Here is a 26,403-nt window from a genome sequence, read left to right on the forward strand (position 1 = left end):
GAGAGATCTGGGCATTCAAACCCCTCTGCCTTTGTAAATCCTACCCAGTCCCTGAAGGGAACAGAGACACGTGGAGATGGCTGGAGAAGGTCTGCTCCCCTGCAGTCCATCCTAAGAAACCTCCAGGACCTGAGTGAGACTGTCAAGCTTGGCTTCCCATGTCAGTGACCAGCCTGGCTCCCTCTTTCAGAGAGTCCCAGCACACAGTAGCTCGGGAAAGCCTCTGAACAAGTCCATGGCAGTTTAACGTGGATACACCATGTTTCTCAACCTTATCTGACTCTGGACCTTGATTCTAGAACCCTACTAATATTCTGTGGCACAGGTTGAATGTGACATGCTGGGGACCTGGCCTTAGGTCATTAATCAAAGCTTTTCTGACTTATAAACAACCCTAACACAAGTACTTATCTGGCTTCGGGGCAGAGCAATTAAGAACAACCCATTATAGAATCAGATGAAGAGTGCTGTCTGATTAAAAACCAAATGAACAGCTAAACATCCTGGCAGGAATGGAAAGGATGGAAAATGTAACAAAGCATCTATGGCATTATTTTCAGACACTCAACAAATGTTACTGCACATGATCACGGGGGTTTAGAAGAGTAGCACTTAGTCCTTAAGAAAAAGTGACATCCTCGGTAAACTTGAGGGTAGGAAGACATTTATTAACAGAATTAAAAAGTTGGGTGTATAAAGACAGGATTCAATTGTCGGGAAAATTTATCCCCCCACTGCACCAGACAAGACAGACCCCGCTTATCCTCTCAGCTTCCTGCTGTTGTCTTTCCTACAGACACAGCTCAGAACAGCCTCCCGGACAAAGGAGTCAACTAACTCAAACAGATTCTTCCTGTTTCCTAAGATAATCTTGAGTTTTCTTTGACCCTAAACATTACTTTCTTAAGAAGAAAGGTCTTTCTAATGAGTAAATTTCAAGATACCAGGACATAAATAAGTTTATCTTTTAGTTCACATCCACTTGTGAATCACATTTGGTATATGGACAAGAGACTTCACTAGAGTCCGTATCGTTGGCACCTCTCCTGTGGCATAAGGCTCCTTGATGGAGGATGTTCAGCCAAGTCTCCCAATGTGTGAAAAAAACCTCTCCATCAATTATGTGGTTAGTGTTTTTTGAGAGAGAGAACAATTCAAAGGATGTTTGAAGAGGTGGTCCTCATGTCTTCTGCTTTTCACTGCACTGGACGTATCGACTGTTCTCTTTACATAACCATCTGGTCCCTCCTTACTCGTTGTATTTGGACAGTTTCAGCCTGGGGATGATGTTCATGGACTGCAGTTCCTGGAAGAGCAGCTTGCAGGCGTACGGGATCCGCAGTGAGGACACGTGGCAGGACGACTTGCAGAAGTGGCACCTGAAACCCAAGTCAGCTGCGTTAGAGGGGCAGCAACCCAGGGGCGGAGGCAGCGCGAAGGAGGGGAAGACGCGCTCTGCACCGCCCCACGGCCATCCTACTGAGTGTGCGCGTGTCCTAGTCCTCAGCGTTCATTCACGCTGTCAAACCTGTACGTATGAGCGTCAAAGTGTGAGTCACTCAGTGGTGTCCGACTCTCTGCGACCCCATGGACTGCGGCCCGCCAGGCTCCTCTATCCATGAAAATCTCTGGGCAAGAATACTGGAGTGGGTTGCCATTTCCTTCTCCAAATATGTATGTATACACCCCCGGAATAAAAAGAAGCATCCAAGGCAGGAAAAGAAAAAAACAAACCAAGTACCACTCCCCCAGTTTTAAAAGCACATACTTTTAATCAATTGCATCCACACTTCTAGACCCTTCTCTTTAAAATGCAAAATATCTGCCTATATACTTGTTTTGAATGAGGCCCAGAAATCTGAACCATCTGAAAGTTACTCAGATTTAGTCTTTGTTGCTGAAAAAATTTCACAACAATTTAGTCCCTATCCCTGTAGTTGAAAAGCTGCTACTGCTCTATATAATTCTAGACAAGATGCTCAATTTGCTTTCTGTCACTGAAATGCTTCAAGTGTGATGGGCAAGAGAAGACTTTCATATAGGAAGGTGGTGTCTAGTCAAATGCTACTTATTTTTCCAGGGCTCTTCAAGCACAGATATTTCCCTTAGTCCTGGAGGCCACTGCACTCACAATGCACTGATTCCTGTGTGTGTTCATGTGTTCCCACTTTATCTTCACAACAGCACCCACTCTGAGGCAACACGTCTGCTCTTTCAATTAGTTTTCTTTTCTCTTCCTTCAGGAAAAGCCAGTGAACTGAACCTAGATCTTAATCAATGGCTACAACAGAAGACGGGTCCCAGGGGAGAAACTGAATTATTCTCTTAGGTTTCAGACCAAAATAGGACCTCACCCTATACCTCAAGGGTCTGGGGTACCTGGGACAACAGATTTCCAGTACATATCCTGAAACTTAACAGGTAGAAAACTGGATCTTCACAGGTAACAGGGTGCAAAATGAATGTAGGAGAGACAGCAACCATGGCTTAGAAGTCAGTGCTGACGGGGGGCTGGAGGGAGATTCCTTAGTGATCGGCAGACCAGAGAAATAAGACAACATGAGTTAAACATGAAGAGGTGCGTGTCATTTCACTAAGTAATCACAAAAGTGGCACAAGAATGTTCATGGTCAAACTGGTTATAACAGCATAAAGCTAGAACTCACATGTTCAATAAATTACTGGTTCTGTGATTACAGGACATTTATGCAGAAGAACCCTGTGCAGCCAGACCCAGATTAATGAAATGTAAAGGTGTCCAGGACATAGCGTGGAGTGAAAAAGCAGTCTACTCAACAGCATGATTACATGGGGGGTTCTCAGACGTGTTTCAGTAAATGTATGAAGTTTCCAAAATCATCTGTAACAAGATTTTCTGGTGTATATAATTTTATTTTTATGCTACTATCAGAATCTCAAAGGGGTTCATGATTTAAAATAAAAAAGGGTACAGAACTACCTGGAGAAGGAAATGGCAACCCACACTCCAGCATTCTTGCCTAGAGAATCCCATGGACAGAGGAGCCTGGTGGGCTACAGTCCATGAGTCGGACACGACTTAGCAACTAAACCACAGAACTACTGGCAAACAGAAATGTCCCCAAAGGGTCACTAAAATGTTGACAGTGGTCATCTGTGGGTGGCAGGAATTTGTATTGTCACAAACGTGACAATTTGTATTTTTTCTATATATATGTATTTTTTAAAACTGAATATTATAAAAATATTCAGGGATCATTTTTGCCATCAGTAAAATAAAGCTTCATTAATTTTAGAAAAGCAAAGCATTAAGGTTGAGAATTTGAACGAGATGGTGGGTGACTATGCAGATATGAACTTTCCAAGGAGAGGTGGAGGGAAAATGACAAGTCACAATGGACCCATGCCTGGGTCCCCACCAGAGGACCTGCAGAGACCTTAACAAGCACTGTGGAGATCTGATTCCATCAACACTAATAACAGAACATTATGGATGACTTTTTCCTAAAAGATTACCTGAAGACCTCATTAATGCATTACATTTTATGAATTATGTTTTTAAATGTGCCTGGGTTGGTCTAATTTATTCGGAAATCATGTTCATGCTTTAATTAAACTGGAGAAATGGATTTAACTGGGGGAATGTCTTGCTGATTCTCCTGACCAGTACAGTACCTGTACAGTACCTGACCAGTACATTACCCTGTGACTTTAATCCAAGCTCAGCTGTTTAAAGTTTCCATATGTGCTGATTCATAATCCAAAATCTCCACTAATCTTCTCTATTATTAAATATTTCTCATCATTTAAGGTGTTCCAATGCACATATATACATGCATAAATATATACAGATAAAACATGCACATATATAGATAAAACACACATAAATAAAAATATACAATGTTTTACCCTATTTCTGAAAGAGTTTCAAAGGAAGAGACTTGACCCAAACAACAAGAAAAGAAACTGATTTTTTAAGGTGAAGGCAGTGGAAGGAGGCTGTGGCTTCACATGAGGAATGACTGTCCAGTAGAATATCCTCTACGAGCTAATTATCTGAATAGGGATTTTCTTTTCTCGGCAGTTTTCCTCTCTTTTGTGACTTACGCCCTCCTGTCTTGTGCAGAACAACAGTCTTGCTGTAAACATCCCCATAGCAATGCCTTACTAATGTGCAAATCACTGACAAAAGGCCAGTTTCAAGGTTCTGAACCGCTCTAATTACTCAGCCTCCATTGTGCTGTTCATTAAAGAGCGACTTCCTCCAACAAATGCCCCGTGCTCCCTCCCACACAACCCAGCGTGCCTCATCAGGTAAGGACCGGAAAACGACAGCATCGTTAGGCCCCTCTGCTAGGCAGCAGCGCGAGGAGGGTGCAGACTCCCAGAGTGGGTGACGATTTTATTTTTTTCTGTTGGGAACAAGGGTATACGCAGGCCACTCAGAATCAAACCTACGGCATATCCAGGTCTGTTTAATTACAGTAAAGACCCTTAAACTGTATAACCTGAGTTAGTCCTCTTTCAAGGGATTTCAAATACAATACACATTGAACATATGAGCTTCAAAATCAGGCACTGCCATCAAACGATCTCTAAATGAGACAGAATCGAAGCAGCAGAGATGAGAATTTAACAGAAGAACGAGGAGATCAACCACGGCTGACGTGAGTTTCCCCGAGTATTTAGCGGAAGACAGGGGAAGGTTTTCAAAGGGTGTGAATGAAGCTCATCTACTGTTTCCGTTCTTTTTTGCTCTCTCTCTTCCCTGTCACACACACTCTCTCTTTCTTCTTTGAGTGGGAGGCGCAGGAGGGAATGTGCGGAGAATGGAGAAGAAAAGGAAACTCTCTGAAGTCTCATGATCCCTGTTCTTAATAAAATGATTCCCCTGCACCATCTTTTCAAAATAAATTACTTTGAGATCCTTGTGCCAGAGGATGGCTGTCTATGAACCAGGAAGTAGGCCTTCTCCAGACAGCACATCTGCTGATACCTTGATCTTGAACTTCCTGGTCTCCATATATATGAGAAATAGTGTTTGTAGGTTAAGCTTAAAAAAAAAAAATCCTTGCACCAAATTAGAAGACTTAGCATAGTGAAACTAGTTCCAGGCATCTCGCTATTACACATTTGTTGGTGTGTTTCACAGCCAGAACAATAAAAAGCAAACTCAATATGCATTTCAAAAGACAAACAGACATCTCAGAATTGAAACATCCCCTCCCATGTCACTGATAAAAGCAACGCCCAGGCTTATGCTTAGAAGACTGTCACCTCCTCTCTGCCATCGTAGGAAAGGAACAAAGTGCAAACAGCCACCTCTTGTGTTGGTTTTTTAATATGAAACGATTTTTTCACAGACAAGAAGAAACAGACGACTCCTTCTCAAATATTTTACACCAAAAAAAGAAATCATAAAATAATTGGCTAAAGGGTTTTGTCCTGTAACTAGCAAGGTATATACACTGTGTTCAAAGAAGTTCACTCATTCCAACTCTTGATTTGCTTTCATTCACCAAGAAACTGGCAGCGACAGATGGCAAAAAGTTGGGGCTCTCTCTGGAAGGAGGCTCTGAAGGGGGACTCAGTGGGGAAAGGGACTCTGGGTGGGTGGGTGAGGGAGTTGAGGCTATTTCCTGTCCCACAGCATCTGCCTTATACCTTGCTAGACCTCATCTCTGGCAGAAGTGTGAGTAAACACCAGGGAACTGCTGGCCCTCCTGCCTGCAGGGGTATTTCAGGGCTCTGGATCATGACTAACCCAAGGAGAGCAGCTGCTTCGCAGTGGTAGAGCAGAACCAGTACACGGAGGAAAACGAGCACAAACAGAAAATATGGAGTATCACGTTTTAACTGGCCTGTGTACCGAACTCAACACAGAAATTACAAACTTTATGAATTATGCAATTTACCTATGGATAACCCTAAGCAATTATATTTTATTTAGCATCAAAAAGGTCCCAGGCTGGAGAAGCAGAGGTAAAGAAGACAGAGTGGAGTTAGAATGAGCCAGAAGACAAGCTCCCGGGGAGCAGCCATTCATCTGTCTTACTCACCACTGTAACTCTGGGGCCTAGAACAGTGTCTGGCATGTGGCTGATTCTTACTCAATGTTTGTTGACTGAAAAACTGAGACAGACGTGGTCTCTGACTTCAGGGAATTCACAGGCCAAGTGTAAAGCAGAGAGGGTACAAACAAGGTCCTGGCTCTGTCACCAATTTGCTCTAAGAGCTGGGGCAACATACCTGGTTCTTCGGGTTTGAGGTTAAACCAGGGCATTTGACACGGTCTTCTATTGAAGGATACTAGTTAAAATATGCTGTAATTCTGAATCTGCTAGTATTTACAGATGAATAGTGTTATAAAAGGTACTTGAGATAACATTAAAAAGAAGACAAAGTCATCTTGGGAGTTTAAACTCTAGTGGTCGTAGAGAGCAGAACATTAGGCAGACAAACTAAGCACGTACATACAGAATCCTGAATTCCGGAATGCCTGGATGGGGAAGGCTGGAGAATATGTGGGAAAGATGCAGGGTGAAACACTAGCTGTGATTTAAGAGGCGAGGGATGTGGTGTGAGAGACATGTGGTATCCACTTACCAGCCGGAGTACCCCAGAAGTCCGCACTGCCCACAGACATCAACCTCAAAGGCGTCACTTGAAATCATTAGTCTCTCTAGTAAAAGCATACTGGCTCCATAACCGATTAAACAGTCACGTTCCATTTCTCCAAGACGCAAACCACCATCGCGAGACCGACCTTCAGTGGGCTGCCTTTGGAAGAAGTCAGACAAATGTGTTTGTACTAAACAAACAGAGGCGGCATCACACGCTGGCTGAGAGCGCAAGGCTTCAGAGCAGGGCTCACCTGGATTCAAACTGCTTCTATTTTTAAAAATTAATTTCCTATTGGTGTATAGTTGCTTGACAACATTGTTAGTTTCTGCCATACAGCAAAGTGACTCAGCTATATATACATACATATATCCACTCTTTTTCGGATTTCCTTCCCAGTTAGGTCACCACAGATCACTGAATAGAGATCCTTGTGCGATACAGTAGGTTCTCAAATAAGCCCATCTGTACCATTTTTCTTGATTCCACATGTAAGTGATATTGTAGGATATTTGTCAAACTGCTTGTAGACAGTGACCAAAAGCATGCTACTCAGCCTCAGTCTCATTTGTAAAAACACATGTAAGACAATCTATCCCGAAGAGTCTTCAGTGAGAAAAGACGTAATCCAAGTGGCTGCTAATATTATTATTAGATGGAAACAATAATTACACAATCTTCTGTGATATAACAATAAGTTAACATATAATCACATAAAACAGCAGTGTTAGCATTACCATCACCATCACTATCATCATTATCAGCACAGTATAGTTCTCAAATCAGGGGAGAAAGTCTTTTGAGTATTTTCAAAGATGTCTCAGTTCTCTGTTATTTAAAAATAGAAAAACTAAGCAGAACACGCTATGGAAGAAACCTGGGTCCCCAATAGTTATTGCCAGGGCTCCAGAGAGGAGCTTTACTGTTAAGATACAAATTAAACATGGAAAGAAGCAGACAGAGTTTTCTATAAAATTTGGAATAGATCAGGAATCCCCTGGAAGGATGGAGTTCCTGAGCCAGTTGGGAGGTTCCCCAGAGACTGGGAAGGTTCTGTGTGTCCCACTCAGGCCATTCCTTCTTGTATGAGAACTGGCCCCCTACTGGCCCCCAAATGGACTCCCTGTGGTTTACATATCTGCTGGGCTTGAGAATACTTTAAAAGGTTAGGGACCCAAGCCCCAAATGGTGCAGGATAAACGACTTTGTTAGGAGACTACTGGCAAGACCTTCCAAGGGTTTGCTTATCTATGAACTGATTTTCAATTGGTGGCTATTTTCTCACGTTAATCAGACATGTGATTTTTGTTGATGCCTAACACCCTAAATTTTGACATCTGCCTACTGCTACATCTGAGAAATGCAATGTAGACTTGACTACATTATAAATGCTTTTGTCTTACCTGGTAAGGACAGCTCTTGGTCCCCGGGCCCTGGCATGCATCTTATCAAGCACCATGTGTTTCAGTTTCTGATAGTACACAGGGCCAAAATAGATGTATGCTTCCAAGGGCTCACTGCAAGAAAGGTCAGAGTTTTAGGTTAAGAACTAAGTTTGGGCTAACAAGAGACAGCCTTTTTTAGGACTCTTCACTGGCAGGTCCTAATCTGTTTTTGAATGAGTTTATGACTGAATGAATGGGCAAGAGAGTGACTTTCAGACTGCAGTGAACAAAATGCTAGAACTGAAAATATAAAAGTACCACAGATGCAATAAAAGATATACTGTTCAATTAAGAAATAAAAATTTATGAACACTGTGTGCATGTATCTTTTCAAATTAGTGGTTTTGGTTTTTTTGGATATACAACCAGGAATGGAATTCCTGAGTCATATGGTAGTTTTTATTTTTTGCTTTTTCAGAAATCTCCATACTGTTTGTACAGTGGCTGCACCAATTTACATCCCCACCAACAGTGTACAACGGCTCCCTTTTCTCCACATCCTCACCAACATTTATTATTTTTGTTCTTTTTGATGACAGCCATTCTGACAGGTGTGAGGTGGTATCTCATTATGGTTTTGATCTGCATTTCCCTGATAACTAGCAATGCTGAATATCTTTTCATGTGCCTGTTGGCCATCTGCATGTCCTCTTTGGAGAAAGTCTATTCAGTTCTTCTATCCAGTTTTTAATCAGGTTTTTGTTTTTTTGATGTTGAGCCATATGAGCTGTTTTTATATTATTGGATATTAACCCTGTCCACTTATCAGTCTTATCATTTGCAAATATCTTCTCCCATTCATTAGATTATCTTTTTGTTTTATTGATGTTTCTTTTGCTGTGCAAAAACTTTTCAGTTTAATTAGGTCCCATTTGCTTATTTTTGCTTTTGTATCCTTTGCTTTAGGAGATGGATTTAAAAAAACATTGCTGCAACTTATGTCAAAGAGTATTCTGCCTATGTTTTTCTCTTGAAGTTTTATAGTATCTGGTCCTGCATTTAAGTCTTTCATCCATTTTAAGTTTGTTTTGTGTATGGTGTAAGAGTTTGTTCTGATTTCATTCTTTTACATGTAGCTGTCCAGTTTCCCCAACACCACTTATTGAAAAGACTGTCTTTTCTCCACCGTATATTCTTGCCTTCCTTGTCACAGATTAATTAACCGTAGTGTGTGGGCTTAAGTCTGGGATTCCCTCTTGTCCCACTGACCTGTGTGTTTTTATGCCAGCACCGTACTGTTTGGATTACTATAGCTTTGTAGTGCAGTCTGAAGTTAGGGAGAGTGATTCCTCCAGGTCTACGCTTCTTTCTCAAGATTGTTTTGGGGTCTTCGGTGTTTCCAAACAAAACTTTTAAATTATTTACAGTCACCAAGGTATGGAAGCAATCTGAGTGTCCATCAACAGATGAGTGGATAAAGAAGATGTGGTATATCTATACAATGGAACGCTACTCAGGCATAAAGAAGAATGACATTTTGCCATTTGCAGCAACACAGGTGAACTTGCAGGGCCTGATGCTAAGTGAAAAAGCCAGAGAAAGTCTAATACCATATGATATCACTTATATGTAGAAATCTAAAAATTGTAGCAAATTAGTAAATAAAACAAAAAAGAACCAGACTCATAGATATAAAGAACAAACTACTGGTTACCAGTGGGGAGAGCGGAGAGAAAGGGGCAATATAGGGGTAGGAGAAAAAGGGTTATTATGGGATTATATGAAACTATGTGTGAAACTTTTGAAAATCATAAAGCACTGTAAAATTAAAAGAGTCATTCAATTAAAAAGAATAGTGAAAAAAATGTAAACAGGTTGTGAAAGAGTGTGTACAGGACAGTCCTTCTTTCATGGTTGCCCCCCTTGTCAAGTCACCCTCCTTTCTTGCCTGGACCACTGCAGACAATCCTCTGATCTATCTCTCTGCTTCTACAACAGATTCCAATACAATCTCTCAACAATCTATCCTTTACACAGTAAGCCAGAGCGATTATTTCTAAAACAGAGCTCACAGCAGGTCCTTCTTCTGCTCTTGATTCCCAATGGTTCCCCATTACATTAAGAATCTGTTATCACCCAAACTGTGTACCATAGCCACAAGGGTTAACACAAGCTGCTTCCTGTCCACCTGACTCATTTTCTATTCCCTCTCCCCACCACGCAACTCTACTTCAGCAACACTGGGCCTTTGCACTCACTGTCCCCTCTGCCTGAAACACTCTTTCACCAGGTATTCATGTGGCTCTGTCAAATACGCCACCTCTTCAGAGAGATGCACCCTGATGGGGTCCTCCTCGCACCCCAGCATCACAGTGCCAGCCCACTGTCTCAGCTCTCACCTAGGTAATATTTTCTTCAGAGTATCTGTCACTGTTTGGTATTAAAATACACATTTGTTATTTCTCTGATTACTGCCTCTCTTCCCCAGGAGAAGTAAACTCTGCAGGATAAGCATATCGTCTCCTTGCCACTGCGGTCCCTGCCCTGACTGCCTGGCACACAGCTGGTACTTGGCCAACATCTGCCACAGAGCTGACTCATGGGCCTTTAGAAAAGGTGGGCTAAGAGTTTCAAAAGAGAGTGAATATTTAAATGCTTTGACAGTAGAAAGCTTTTTTCTTCAGTTTGGAGCAAGAGCAGCCAGAATGATGCCTTTAAAAACATTTTCAACTGCCCCAGAACTTCTTCCTCAAAAGAAAGGAAGCATCTAGTATGTGCCATGTAACTTATGACTTAATCCATACACAGTCCAGGGAGGGAGAGACTGTCTTCCCTATGTTTAAGATGAAGAAATAGGCACAGAGGGCTAAATAAGAGCTGGTGAGTGGTACAGTGATTCAAATCCAGGGCTTTCCCTACTAAGTAACTTTTGGGCCACAGCCTGATGGAAGAGTGGAAAGAGCAAAGAAAGCAACAGACACGGCAGACAGGACACAAAAGCACCTGCCCTTGCTTGCACGGTACACATCTTACAACACTTTCAGCCTTACCGGCAAAGACGTTTGCATCTATCAAGCCATTCTGCTGGCTTAAGTACAGCCAGATTCTTGGAAGACACAGTACAGGGTGTCAGGAGACACCTGTGGACACAGGTGACATCCTCGGCCTGTCACAAAGTAACTGCATGACCTCTCTATCTCAGTTTTCTTAGTTGTACAAGGGGGTCAGACTGACCCCCTTTCTTTCCAGCTTTTAATAATAAATGATTCTATTTCTCCATTGTATGGCTCTTCATGGTAGAATTTCTAGAATTCTGTCACCTAATGCCATTCTATCATTAACTGAATAAAACCATATGCAATTTTCCTGTTTAACTATGCTCAGAAATGTGACAAGAGATGAAAGCTGGTGGGTGAATATGTTTGTAAGTCCTGTATGGAACTTTCAACTAACAAGCTAAAACAGTATTTCTCAAACTTTGCCACTGAGATGAATGGCTTGGCTGGGGGCACTGGAGAAGGTGGTGTAGACAGAGTCTATAGTTTTGTTCACAGGAAGCGGAGCACAACCCATTCAAATCTTCCAGTAAAATTATGTTCAGAAGGTCTGCCAAATTGAGTCACCAGTTCTACACACCTTCTGGTCAACTACTGCATTATTTCTGAATGAGGAGCAAAGAGTAAAACGATCAGTTGAGCAATGACAACTTTTCTTTTGAAATGGACCTTAGCTATTTCACTGAATTGTTTTTGAAATGAACCATCACTTTTCCTGTAATGTGATTTTCTATAATATCTCAACCATGATACACCTAAAGAAATTTACATTATTACAGTCTGGGTAGATCATTTGAGAAAGTAATCTATATCTCTTAATGTCTAGTAACAAATCTCAATGGTCAGACGCAGAAGTCAGGGACCATGTCTATTCTGTTCACTGTTATATACTTTGGTGTTTCACACGCTGTTGGTGAATGAATGTGCAAACGTTAGGCCTCAGGCTATCTGTCAGAGCACAAAATACCTGAAATTCATCACAGAAGTATAGAGAAAGGCCAACAGTTAAGAGACTTTGTTATTATACACAATTGATGTGTTCTTTAAAAGAGTTGTGTAGTGATCCTACTTCAGTAAATAAGATCTTTTCTACTTTTTAAATGAAAACCTCCTCAGCAAAACAGCATTCCTGAATTTATCAGGTTTCTAATTTAAAAAATTTTTTTTATTTATTTGTTTATGTTGTTGGCTGTGCTGGATCCGAGCTGCTCTGCAGGTGTTCCTCGCGTTGCAGCAAGCAGGTGGGGGCGACTCTTCCCTGCAATGGGCAGGCTTCTCTTCTTGCAGAGCACGGGCTCGAGGTGCACAGGCTTCAGTAACTGGGGCACATGGGCTTGGTAGCTGCCGCTTCCAGGACCTAGAGCACAGGCTCAACAGTTGTGGCATGCGGGCTTAGTTGCTCCGAGGCATGTGGGATCTTCCCTGATCAGGGATCAAATCTGTGTCTCTTGCAGTGGCAGGCGAATTCTTTACCACTGAGCCACCCGGGAAGCCCTAGTTTTCTAAATTCGGACTTTCCTTCTCTCCCCTTCCCCAGTTTAACTGAGATATAATTCACATACAACATCAGGAACAGCATGCAGAGTGTTGATGTGAGACACACATGTTGCAAAGTCATGACCACCAGAGCTTAGCTGCCACATCCACCATCTACCTGGATTTTCTTGTTTCAGATTTCTTAAAAAAGTCCAGCTGTGTATTTTAAGGACTTTTATGTCTTACCACACTTTTACTTTAATAAAATCATACTTTTCCTCTAAGATGTCTGAACACACACTCACCCTGTGATGCCGGATGTGACGTAGTCTTTCCCTAAGTAGTTATAACCGTGGCGGACGAGGTCCTCACACACATCCTTCACTTTACTGCCTCCAAACGCGGTGCCGTAGTGGAATCTGCCGTCTAACACGCCGGCCTTGCCTGCCAACAGCTCGATTAGCTTTCCCACCTGCGTGATGCGAACAGATTTGAGTGAGCACCTTCCTGTGGTGCAGGAGTTCTGTTGGTTTATTTAGCTCCGGCCTTACTTCCCCCAAAGATTATGAGACTATTACTCTTAATAAGAGTGACAAATGAAGAGCAGCAAATATTTACCCTCTCTTACTGTGACCTCAGTTTATGCCTCCAAAACCCCAATGGGATAGATACTATTATCTCCCTCTGTTTGTACACGAGGAAACTGAAGAACAAGGGGTTAAGCCACTTTGAAGTCCCAAAGCTGGTCAGTAGTGGAGCCAGGCTGACGAATGACAACCACAGAGAGGGAGATGCATTAGGTTTGATGTGACGGAGTCTTTTGCTGGGGGGTAACTTCATCACTCAGAAGACTGCCATTGAAGAACAGCCCAGACCTCACCGCCTCCCCTCGGTAGATCAGTCCACCTGGTCAGGAACCTATTTTTGCTCAAAGGGCCCTTTCTGAAAATCAGTTTCGGGGTCCCATCTCCTCCAACTGCCTTGCCCTCTTCCCTAAAAGCAGCGTCTCTGAAAAAGAGACTGACCGTCATTCGAGATGGGAAGCCATGGGGGTTCATGATGATGTCCGGACAGATGCCAGAGTCACAGAAAGGCATGTCTTCTTGAGGGACGATCAAGCCGCAGACACCTGGGGGAGAGATTTCAGGCTTCACACAGCCAGTCGGCAGGAAGGAAGAGCAGAGAACTGAACCGGGATCTCCTCACTGCCATCTCTATCTCTGCTGCTCTCAAACCTTCTCTGTGGTCTCTATCAGGAGTTAACAAAAGCAATTTCCAACCGCCCTGCTAGACAAACGGTTCGAAACGACTGTCCTGGCGGGAAGGCCCCGCAGCCTGCGGGCTGGCCTGCTGGCCCAGCACACAGCGAGCCAGCGGCTGCCGGCCCAGCCCCTCCAGCCGCGGAGAGCGGACAGCAGTCCTGGCCCGTCAGGAGCCCTGACGCTGCGGGTCGGCAGCGGCCTCGCCCCGCGTCACCCAGCTCGTGAGTGCTATCCGCCGTACCCAGGTCCCAGGAATGCGAGCTCTCTGACCACCAGACACAGAGGGCTGACTGAGCGAGGGGTGTGTTTAAATTGTGGTTTTAAAACCTGGGACAAGGAGTACTTGTGCGTGGCCGATGTGCTGACAGGTCTACCCACTGGCTGCTGAGCCCCCAGCTTGGGGGGCTCATTTCCCCCCCGGCTCCCCTGGCTTCCCCTGAGCTGCCCTAAGGAACTGTAATTCCTATACTTGACAGCCCATCAGAAAAGGGACCTCAGATTGAAGTCGTGAAGTTGAACAAGAAAATTAAATGCCAAATTATTCTTGGAAGAAAAGGCTAGAGTTAGACGTGAAATTCTAAGCATGAAAACAAAACCAAACCCCACCAACTCTCTGCACTCTACTGATAGTTTCTTAAATTGGTTGTACTTTATTACTCCCTAAATATTATTCTAACCTGTAGAGTTAAAAATCTAACCTATAAAATCTTACCAGTTAAGTAATTTTAAATTCCTCTGACTTCTTTGTTGATAGGAGGAATACAAGAGTACAATTTAGATTGCTAACCACAATCTACAAAATTCAGAATTAGAAAACTAGTGTACAATGGCACTGGAGCAAGAAAAAATGCTTTAATATTTCAAAATATGAAATTTATTTTCCTTTGTATATGAAGCTATCAACCATCTGCGTCTATTAAAAAGAAACTGTCCTCAAAGAAACGTTTCTTTCCTCAGTTTGGTTTCTACATAATTACTCAAACTATTTCAAAAGAGATTTTTTTGTGTGACATGTTATAAACACCAAGACCTGAAGTCTAAAGGAAAAGAGCACCATTTATCTATCTGACATCAGTTATCAATACTCAGATTTCCAGTCACTGCCAACAATAATGGTAATTAGGTTTATGAAGCTGAATTCTAGAGCATGTAGGTACTTTACTTGGCTTTTTGGTTGAAACTGTATTGTTTATCATAAAGAACATATGCTTTCCTACATCAAGCATAGAAACAGTCAGTTCACTTGACTGCAAATTCAGCTACAATGTGTTAGAATTTAAATCAAGCAGAGTCTGTGACTCTCTTTTCTTCTCTCCAAAAATCCATCTTGTCTACACTGAAATTATCCGACAAAACACTGGGGCTACTGGGAAATCTACTCTGAAAGAGATCAAATTGTAAATCTAGGTGCAACCGACAACAACATTGTTTAGCAGTGAACAAAATGTTAAAAACAGCAATTCCTGCAGAGGCCAGTCCCAGGATGTGCTTGGGTGAGAATGTCACTTTGGCTGGTGAGGAGGTGAAGGGCTCAGCTACATCCCTTAAAAACAAAACCGAAGAAAAGCTTCAGCACCCCCTTCCGAAGCAGTTCACAGGGGGATGCCGGCGTCGGCTCTAGGGGAAGCTGCCCGTTTGCCTGGTAGGAGAAGGTGGGCGTGAGGAGCAGGAGGTGCAGGAACCCCCCGGCGGAAGCTGGACACACTCAGACTGGGGGAGGGTAAAGACAGACATGATTTGCATTCTGTATTCCCAGTCTTAGGGGACATGTTTCATCAAGCAAATTTAACTTCATTTTGGGATTAAAATGAAAGCAGTGCTCCCTCCCCTGAAATCTGAATATCCAACAACTCTGCTTGAGATCTGATTAATATTTGGTAGAGAGCTTCCTTTCTTGGGAAGTTATTTTCTTACCAGCCCTTTTCTGACATTGCAATTTAAAAACGTATTGGTTATGTAAGTCACTTACAGATTTTTATTTTTTTATTTTTTCATTCCGTAATAGGAACTGCTGGGGCCACATCTGAATCAAGGGCACCTGTAAGCCAAAAATTAAATCTTCGCTAACTTAAAATTACTTTAGGCTCTGAAAACCCTTTTATATGCCAAGATGGTTCCCATAGCAGACAGGCCTGTGTTGTTTGTTTTGTGTGAAAGTGAATGATAAAAGATCCATGAAATCGACACAGAAAGCCAGAACAGCAGAAAGAACGGAGGCCTCTCCATCACTGCGGCTTCTACCCTCTGCTGACTCGCGGAACAATGCGCGCTACACACCCAACTGCAGATCCAACACAGCTGTGCATTTCATTAGATGAAGAGCACTAGTGACACAAGTAAATAATTAACTTATTCTGGTCCGCTGGCTGTGCTTATGAGACCAGCCATAGCTGACAGATTTTAATACAAGTCAACACAAAGAAGCCGTAATGAGCTTAGGAGTTAAAACAAAATATTTAGACAGAATTTGATGATCTCGAATCTCAAATGAGACAGATGATTTTTTAAACTTTGTATTTTACTGAATTCATTAGGCGGTGGGGGAGAGAGTTCTCGATCTTAGAACCACACTTTTTTTTTTTTTTAAAGGTATTTCTCTTTCAGAATTATTCAAATCTTTAATCAAAGCAGGAAGGTCCCCCCCCCCTCTTATTTTTCAAATGAAAAATTAAAACTTTGGCTTCTCCAGGAACAGAGGCATAAAAATCTCCTCCGATATTTAGAACTCTTTAAAGTTACTCTCCTTTAATGCTAGTTTAAAAATGTAAATGATATGCAGTACGCTTCAGTGTGTTAACACTCCCCTGGATCCTTGAAAAGAGGATGGACTACAAATAAACCATATCTAATGGAAGCTGTTGTGAAACAATTACTGATTCATACCTTAAATGCTTACGCAGCATTTCAGATTTTAAAATAAAATTTCATCCCCTGGCTCATGCTGGTGTCTCAACCCCATTGTTCACAACACAACTGCCTGGCAATGAAATACAAATACACTAGTTTAACAGGCCTGGAACACTTAACACACTCACAGGGGCCAAGTGGGAATCAGACCACAGATGACACCACAGAACTTTTAACAGATGGAAACAGACAAGAGGGACAAACTGGAGCATAGAAAGTTAGAGCAGAAAGATTCTAGATACCCAGTCAATAAAATATGATTCCGTCACTATCCATCGTAATATCAAGTTGTAAAGGCGGAGAACTTAGGGAGTCCCAAAAAGCTGCAAGTCTAACTGCCAAGCCACACGGGAAGGGCAAGTCTGGGGACCCGCTGCCACGCTGCGTGTCACGGTCCAGACAGGGGAGGCTCTGACGCCAATTTGTTATTTCTATTTCTGTGCCTTGCAGAGCAACACATAAATCATTTTAAGAATAGGTTTACCCAGCAAAATTCCAGTCAATCTGACAAATCACTCTTAGAAAGTATTTCTAATTATAAATAGCAACTCAGTTGTTCAAAAGTCATTTGTGGATTTAAAAAAAAAAACAAAAAACTAGTCTTAATGTAATGGATCCATTTCAATCCAAACGGGGCGGGGGGGGGGGGGGGCACGCCGGGGGCAAGGGGAGAAAAGGTAAGAAAGTGAAGATATGGAAAAAAAAACTAAAGCATTATATTACCGTACAGAGACAGAAAATCAAGTAACAGCTGGCTAAAGACAAAAACTGTCATAACATCTTTAACTTGAGAGCTATTTTTGGGGTGACTTTTACATGCCGAGAACCAACTAGCAAAAGGGTTTTTCCCTTTTGTTGACAGCCTGTCTCCTCTTAAGATCACATTCTGCTTCACTTCTTAATTTTTAAAAATTTTATGCAGCAAGTCTGCCTTCTAAGTATAAATACTTTAGAATTAAATTTACCACTTTCAGATTGCTACATACTTTTACTCTTTCTTTTCTGAGAAAAAAAGAGAGAATCATTTCCCTCAATTAACAGGTTGTGTGACAAGTGCTGTGATAGAGGTGGGAATATGAAAAGGTTCAAGGACTTGGGTCCACTTCAGAGCTGCCCTGAGCAGAGTAGCCCAACTGAATGCTGACCACGAAAACACCCGGACCAGTTCAGCGCACCACATTCTAATGCTCTAAGTGATGCAGAGCTGATCCTGCTGGAATAACACCGATCAGAGTCTACACTGCCAACTTTTACTCTCTGTGGGTACTGGTTAGACAAGGGTATTTATTCTGTCCAGTTTCATACTCTGAGCACTAAGAGAAGGTGAAATGATGCTGCCATGCTTCTCTATTGGTCACAGTGCAGGAAGAGGCTTGGTGTTCGGGGAAGGTGTGATCACTGCAAAGCCCAGTATTAATGAGGTTCAGACCTGGGGGTGGGGGTGGGGGGGACGTGCCATCTATAAAAGGCTCATCATCCCTTGGATGCTGAGACCTGTGTAGGGCGGGGCATCAAGGAAGCAGGAGATCTTACTTTGTGCTATTCAACCGATATTGTTACCTGGGGGGTAAAGCACCACGTTCCAGGGAGCCTTGGTTGTTTGGTCTTTGGAATGGGAATAATTAGCATCTATCTCATGAGGAAATTGTATTACAAAAACAGATGAGCTAATGTCTGAGAGGTACTTTCAGGTCCTCAGAGAAAGGCGGCAGCTAAACACAAGGAATTATTATTATATAAGAAACCTAATTACTCTCAGCAGGAAGCAAACTAGCAAGGCAAAGGAGACCAACTTAATGAATGGATGGAAGGGGCAGATGCAGTGGCACTAACTGTGGCTTAAGAGGCTGAAAGGCAGCTCCCTCCACTGGGCCGTGCAGATCATTTCACGCGATCAGGACGGTGTCTCGTAATAACTTAGGACTTCACAGGACCTGGGCTGCGGATTTCCAGGGCAGAGTAGCTTACTGCTGATGAATATGGTGCTAAATGGGGCCGAAGAAGCAGCAGGAATGCTTTCAAGTTCGAACTGTTCGTGTTCAATAAGAAGTGTTTCTACTTTGAACAAACTCATCTCGATAAGCCTTTACATATTCAGAAATGTAAATCTCTAAGTCGAAATGGGAAGGCTAACACAGGTGGTTGGTTACTCCTTTCTTCCTTTCCCCCTTTCCAGTTATTGAATTAACCTTCTTTTATTCTCCACACCACCACCTTAAATAATCCCGAGGGGGAGGGGAGGAGAAAAAAAAAAAACTGTTGAATCATATTAGCTTTGTTCTGTTGTTGAATCGCTTCCAGATCTATCACATCACTTGCCATATCCCGGTTGACATAATTTTAATTCGGCTCTTCCTTACATGTTAACAGATAAATAATGCATAAGAAAACTTGATTAGCTTTCTTATTAAAACATCACTCTCAATGAGAGGAGGCGCTAGAAGACAATACAGTTTTTACACGGCTTTCCCATGAGCAGTTGAATGGTTTGATGTGATAAATTTGCATAGTCTGAAGCACACAAAGGGCTGATTAATTGAAACCCTTACAATGCTTCTGGAAGCGGCTATTGTAAAACAATAACCATAGGAACTTTACAAAATACACATGGCTGAATGTGTCGAGAGCTTAATAAAATGTGTTGAGGCTACACTATTTGGAAACAGAATTGGAGATTTTTATTCTGGGCCATAAAACACTAAAAACCCTAATTTCAAAGCTTTACTTGGATATTTACTGAAAGGTCAGAGGGTTACTGGCTAGCTACCGAAGACCAAAATTTGTTCTTCAAAAAGCAAACTAAATAAAATCTTCCTGAGGTGTCTATGTGGATAAAAATCACCTTGATTTCAAAGGTTAAAGAGTCGCCAGGATTTCTTTTTGGAAGGAAACTCTGAAGGACTGTCTGGTGTCGTATACCTTATCTTGGGGCTCATGCTGTTAACTCCATCAGCCCCCTTCTCCCCTCCCACTGGAGTCTTTCATTCAAAAGGATCAAGCAAAGTAGGGAGCCAAAGACATCCAGACTTTGAAGCTTCAGACTAGCAGAGAGGATTTTAGACGGTTTCAAGTGTTACATGAGTACAAGGTATTATTATTATTACTCTAAGTCAAAGCCTTTTCATTCTCTCAATTTTAGAAAACATAAGATAGCAAACTGAAATAACAAGTGAAGGTCTGGAAAAAGCAAAGCTTTTGCCCAGCCTTGCTTAACAAACTTTTTCTCTTGGCTTTTTTGCCAACGCAAATTTAACATTTTCTTACTTTCCACTGCCTCTTCATGCTTACTGTATACGGTTCTTTAATGTGTTGGGAAATCAGGGGAGACTTTCTTTTCTTCTAATAGACATTCAGTTAAAATCTAATAAATTAGTTTAGCAGGTTGCAGAATAATTTTTATTAATGCCAAATGGAGGCAAGTGACCTTATCATGGAACTTCTGTTGAACAAGAGAGGGTCAAAGATGAATCTTCCAAACAATGCTATCCATAAATCTGTAATCCTTATGAACCAAAGATAGATAAGCTGAATCAGCCTGTGGAAAAAAACTGCATTTTGATAAGACTACATTTCTATTTTAAAACAAAGGCTAACTTCACTCCCCTTAAACTGGCTGTTTGAGGATTTAGGGGGTGATGCTGACGAGGGTATGCCATTATCTCAGATTTGCAGTTATTAAAAAGCTTCTGTTTGCCAGGACAAACACTCTTGCTCAAATACAGTTTTTCCTCTCCTTTGGAATACTGTTTGGTGTTGCTGCTGATTCTGTGATCTCCAGGACCTTTGTTGGAGGTGCTAATCCTTTTTCACATGAGAGACTGAGAAATGTTCTCTGAGAGAAGTGATATATTGCTTTTTTCCCCCTACATCAAAGGAGTCCACTGTTCCCTCCCTCATTGTGAATGGCAGCAAAAGTCAGAGGAAATCTGGAAATATAATAATTTGGTTTCCTGAGGACTGAAATGAAATTTAACTTGGGAATTCCTTGGGCTGACAGGTAATTTTTGTTAAAGGATTAAACAATAAAACAAGCAAACAAAAACCAAACTGAGCAGGAAATCTGCTCACCCTTCTAATAAATGCACTGACCATCACAGAAAGCAAGGCTCAAGATCCAAGTGTTTGCCCTTGACGAATCTTGTTCATATAGAACTTACACCAAAGTTCAAGAGGCTTATACACATTATTTTGACTTTAATAAAAACTCTAGTTCAAAACACGACTCCGACCAGCACTAGATGTGAACGGCCTTCCTATCTCTGTGTGCTGTGCATAGTCGCTCAGCCACATCTGACTCTTTGTGACCCCGTGGACTGAAGCCCGCCAGGTTCCTCTGTCCATGGGGATTCTCCAGGCAAGAATACTGGAGTGTGTTGCCATGCCCTCCTCCAGGGCGTCTTCCCAATCCAGGGATAGAACCCAGGGCTCCCGCATTACAGGCAGATTCTTTATCATCTGAGCCACTAGGAAGCCCCTTCTTGTCTTTAACTCTTATCTATAAATTGATCAAGGAAGAATGTGAAGAGAAAACACGAAGAATATTCCAGACCCATGTCTGCTCTACTTTCCCCTGTAGAGCATCGTTATGCATCTACTGTGCGGGTCACAGCTTCATTATCAAGTACCCAGATGTTGAGAACACTTGGGGAAGGAGATCAAGACTTTGGGGTTCTAGTATTTTCCCACCACCACCAGAATTTAAAATTAAAGTAAGCTTTCCTTCCTTCACAAACAAACATACAACAAATTCATAACTTTGCTGTACAGGTTATTACTAATTCATCTCACCTTCCCCAATAGTTAGCATATTACTAAAAGGATGAACTGTTCTAGAGATCTCTGACCAAGGGCCAGTTCCTTTGAGGGGGAGCTCATTCACTATGCATTTACTGATGAGACACACAATGAACCTCACAAAGACCCAGAGTATGATGCACTTCATTAAAAGTCTTTGAATTTCTCATTGGAAAACTCTATTGGAATTCCCTCATCTAAAAAGTGTGTTGTGTAGTTTAGGGGGAGAATAGATGCATGCGTGTGTATGGCCGAGTCCCTCTGCTGTCCTCCTGACACTATCACAGCACTGTTAATCAGCTATACTCCAAGATAAAGTGAAAAGTTTAAAAAATAGACAGAAAGAGTGCTGTGAGTGAATCCTGGCTGCTTCATGTTAATTCCCTCTTCCTTATGGAATCCTTTCTCTCTCCTCCACACCTGGCTCTCTCTGCTGGGTCCTCCTCTGTTGTCCAGGCCACAGGAAATGATGCTGCTGACTGGGTCTGTCACATTTTAAACAGCTACTGATCAAACACTTTCACTTCTCCAGCGGGTCTTCTCTGTCCAATCAATTGCATTCAAGCTTTGCTTATCACAGAGCACCGATGTTGAACCCAGCTGCTCAGAACTGTCCCAGTTCACCCACTCACTGTGGCCTCTTCGACCTTCTTCTTGATCTAACACAGAGCTTGTAACTACCACTGTTTAGCTGTGTTTCGTTTAGCTACTAATTATCCCACCACCTTTGAAGGGATCAGGCTGGAGCAGGATAGACACTCATGTTCTGAGAAACTAAGTTTTCAAGTCTCCTTTAACTGTTAGAGAGGATATTTTCAGAGGCATTAGGTACAGAAATGCCATCTACACAGTGTGTGTATACAAAAAAGACTTCCTAATTCCTAATAACAACTTTGTCAAGGTAAACTTTTACCAAAAAACAAAAATCAGGCCATCTGCAGGGCCATATTTCTTTTTAAACACCAAGACTAACAAATTTAATGCTCTAAATGGAGGGGGTGAGAGAGGTGGGCATAAAGATGACCTACGTCAAAACAAACTTTACATTTTCTCATAGAGAACACACGTGTGTCAGCTTGTAGGCGATGCTACCAAAAAAAAAAAAATACTTCCAAAAAAATTCTACATTTCAAGAGTAAAAGCTAAGTTCAATAGTGCTCTTACACTGGTGGTGTGCATCTAGACCAATACAGAAGGAAATCACTGTAGGAGACACCACATGAGACACATGATAAATGCCCTGAAAGCTCACAGCACTATGAAATTTTGGTCGGCTCATCTCATGACAGCCACAATAGCATAACGGACGTTGTGGACTATTCTCCATTTCATCCACAGTTCCATTCTCTCGTGTCTCGTCCAGCTCCTCTCTGAGGAGCTCCACGCTGAGGGCTGCGTGGCTTGCAAGGCTCCACACAGATGCCACCAGCTGTGCCCACTGCACGTGAATATTCAAGTCAGCTCCCTCCAGCCCTGCCCAGGTTACTACCCTCAAGGAGCCTCCTTTTCTGGCTCTAACCACCACATCGAGCCAGACAAACCAGAAGAGTGGACACAGTGGGGGGACAAAGAGAGTGGACAAAGCAAATAAAAAATCTTATTTGTCTTCTACATACGCTAACTCTTGACAGATTTGGAAATTTTAACCGAACACTGTCTTCTGGCCAGGCTACTGGGCCAATGAGTTTTACAATGAGTTGATTTTAGAAAGATAGGAATACCTGGTAACACAGGTCTGTGTCAGAAGTATATTTTAATATGGGGGATTGTCAGGCATTTTAGGAATGAGGTATGTGAGGATAGTATTTCCTTTGGACTGGTGGCAGAGGACTGTTATATAAAGCTGCTTATCCAGAAAGAAAGGGAATTCTGCATCTCCTCAAGGAAATACTAGAATTAATATTTAAATAGGTAATATTAAATATAATATTAAGAAGAATTAGAATTCTGTCTTAGAAAAAGGCTGTGTCTTTTTCAAGGGAAAATTCCAGGGAATACAGCAACCTTGGCTTCCCAGGTGTGCTGCTGGTGGTGGTTTAGTCGCTCAGCTGTGTCAGACTCTGCAACCCACAAACTGTAGACGATCAGGCTCTTCTCTCCGCGGGATTTCCCAGGTAAGAATACTGGAGTGGGTTGCCATTTCCTTCTCCAGGGGATCTTCCTGTCCCGGGGATCGAACTCACATCTCCTGCATTGCAGGCAGATTCTTTACCACTGTGCCACCTGGGAAGCTGAGGCTTCCCTCGTAGCTCAGTAGGTAGAAACCTGAGCGCACACACATGGCAACCTTGGGGACAGAGAGATAATGGGATATCAAGAGAGGACACCTTACTTGGCACAGAATGGGCAATGCACTTGGAATCAGAAATCTGGATCTGAACTGACTCTGCCAGCACTAAGCTGTAGGAGGCAAGCCACTCACGACTCTGACCCTCAGTTTCCTGATCTGTGTAGTAGGAACAAAAATACCAACTAGAACTGTAAAGGTTAAGGGATGGAATACAGATGAAAATGCCCATAAACTATTAATCACAAAAGGTAAGACACTAAAAGTTTGCATGCGGATGACTCCCAAATTTTATCTCTAGTACCAACCTCCCTCTGGAGCACCAGACTCTATCCAAGTGCCTACTCAACCTTCTCACTTGGGAGTCTAACGGGCATCTCAGACCTGAGAACCAGACTCAACTCCTGCCCCGGCCTAACTCCAAAAAACCGTTCCTTCCCGGTCCTCCCCTTCTTGATAGACTGCCTTGCCAGCTGCTCAGGCCACAGACCTCACCCTCAGTTCCTGTCTTTTCCTTCTCCAGCATCTCAGCCATCAGCAAGTCCTGCTGGCTCTAATTCCAGAGCACACCCAGAGTGCATCACTTGCCTCCTGGTCTCCACCACCACTGCCCTTGCCCAAGTCACCGTCCCCTCCCGCCTGGACCACCGCCACCACCTCCAGCCTTCTCGCCCTGCTCTCCTCCAGTCTACTCTCCATGGGGAACCCAGGGTGATTTCTTAGAACGGCCATTCGATCTTGTCACTCCTTTGCTTACAGTTGCTACCCAACAGGCCAGCTGGTTCCCAGTATATTTAGAATGAAGTCCAAATCCCTTTCTTTTGGCCACATGACCCTGTACGCTGTGACCCATCCTTTTTCTCTCCTATCTCAAACCGTGTTCCTGCTCAGGCACGTGTCTGGCCAGACTGGCCTTGGTGTGTTCTCTGATTGTCCCAACCTCACTCATGCCTCAGGGCTGGTGAACTTAACTCTCCCAGACCCTTGCTTCCCTGGCTTCTTTTCATCCTCCAGGTCTCAGTTCAAGTGTTGCTTTCTCCAAGAGACCGACCTTAACCATCATCCACAGGGCAGCCCCTCATCCTGAAAACCAGTCACTTCTGCATCAATCTTCCTATGTCACACTGATCACTACCTTAAATTATTCTGTTTGTAGTTTTGTTTACTTTTTTTTCCTGTTTTCTTCCCCAAGAAAACATAAATTCCAGGAAAGCAGAGACTCTGTCAGTATTTACCACTGTTATTTCTAATACTGAGGACAGGGCCTGGTACATAGTGAGAGCTTGAGAAATGGATCAATGAATAATATAAGCACTTGAGATGATCCTCCATCATATCAAGTTCAATGAGACACACAGTTGCTTTGTGATTGGTGCCATCTTTTACCAGGCTTAAAACCAGTCACTATGGCCTCCTGCTTCTTCTTGGCTCTATTCCTGTAGGTCAACAGGTTTTCACTCTTTACTGCTGCTCCCCATTTCTTCTTTCACAGGAAAAACGAAATCTTCATCACAGCCCTCCAGTCCAAACCCCACCTAGCCTACCTTTCCTGCCCAGCCTGCGACAGCAGACCTTCCAGGGGTCACCTCTGCTGACCGTGGCCACAGACCAGGCACTGCCTGCTTTACACACATCATTCTGTTTCATCCCATTAACAACTCCCAGGAAACCATCTCCATTTCAAAGCGATAAAACTGGTCACTTGGCGCTCAGGACCTTTATCTCTTTGCTATACTTTTTCTCAACCTGAAGGCTTTCTTTAAATGCTGAACAGAGGTAGCCTTGAAGAAAAGGGGCAAGTGTGCATTCAGTAAGCCCACAGCGCAGGGCAGGGGTACTGGGTGTAGATTCCAGGAAAGTGCACTCAGGTTCCATAGACGAGAACCAGAGCCTCAGAAAGCTGCAAGGGGCTCCCTTCACAGGTCACAGGCAAAGAGGAACAGCATCTGTGAAAAATAATCTAAAAGAAATTCTTATACTAGGGAAGATGGATTTGGACCAGACTTCTTAAAAGTGGTTTCAAATGCTGAGTTTTATCCCTATCTACAACAAACTCACAACTTCTCTATCACGAATGGTCTTCACCATTTAGTTTAGTATGAACTGTATGCAATCCATTGTGTTCATCTTTTTGCCAACTACTCAGGGACACTAAGGGCTGAGTTTCCTTGCTGCCTCCCAAAGAGCCAACATGATTTTGCGCCCACGGCAGAGATTTAAATATGACCAAATAGATTTCTCTGGGCTGTCAAGGCAGATTTTAATTGAAGCTCAGGGTGCATCTCCAGGTGGGTGTGTGCATTTAGCTATTTTGGTTGAAAAGCTCCAGCGGGCTTCTGTGGTCAGTTAGGGCTGCGGAGCTATGAGCCCAGGGTGATGAAAACCCTGGTACCAGTCTGGATAAAAATGGGGCATTTCATTTCTGATATTTACTGGGACAAATAAGTTACACTAATTTGGGGAGGAAAGATTTTGGCTTGTTACATCTGTATGTTTGTGATACTTTATTTAATAAACTATTCCACAGACACATTGAACGGACACTGTATAGTATGTAAAGTGCTGTGCTGGGTGCTGGGTGGGGGTAGTTAAATAAATTAGTAGGGCATTAGTTTCCCATCCTCAATAAATCTAAA

General features: G+C 42.7%; 1 protein-coding gene across 1 annotated transcript in view; it reads right to left on the minus strand.

Annotated features, from left to right (window-relative positions):
- Positions 1-647: 647 nt before the first annotated feature.
- POLR3B (RNA polymerase III subunit B) overlaps positions 648-26,403 on the minus strand; it is a 109,877-nt gene continuing 84,121 nt past the window's right edge. The window contains exons 24-28 of the mRNA XM_061125448.1: positions 13,543-13,646; positions 12,823-12,989; positions 8,004-8,117; positions 6,586-6,759; positions 648-1,379 (exon numbers count right to left, since the gene is read on the minus strand). Coding sequence (XP_060981431.1) covers positions 1,250-1,379; positions 6,586-6,759; positions 8,004-8,117; positions 12,823-12,989; positions 13,543-13,646 — 689 coding nt within the window. The 3' untranslated portion in view covers positions 648-1,249. The remainder of the gene's footprint in view (positions 1,380-6,585; positions 6,760-8,003; positions 8,118-12,822; positions 12,990-13,542; positions 13,647-26,403) is intronic.

This window comes from Dama dama, chromosome 22 (genome assembly GCF_033118175.1).
Source record: "Dama dama isolate Ldn47 chromosome 22, ASM3311817v1, whole genome shotgun sequence".
Taxonomy (NCBI): Eukaryota; Metazoa; Chordata; class Mammalia; order Artiodactyla; family Cervidae; genus Dama; species Dama dama.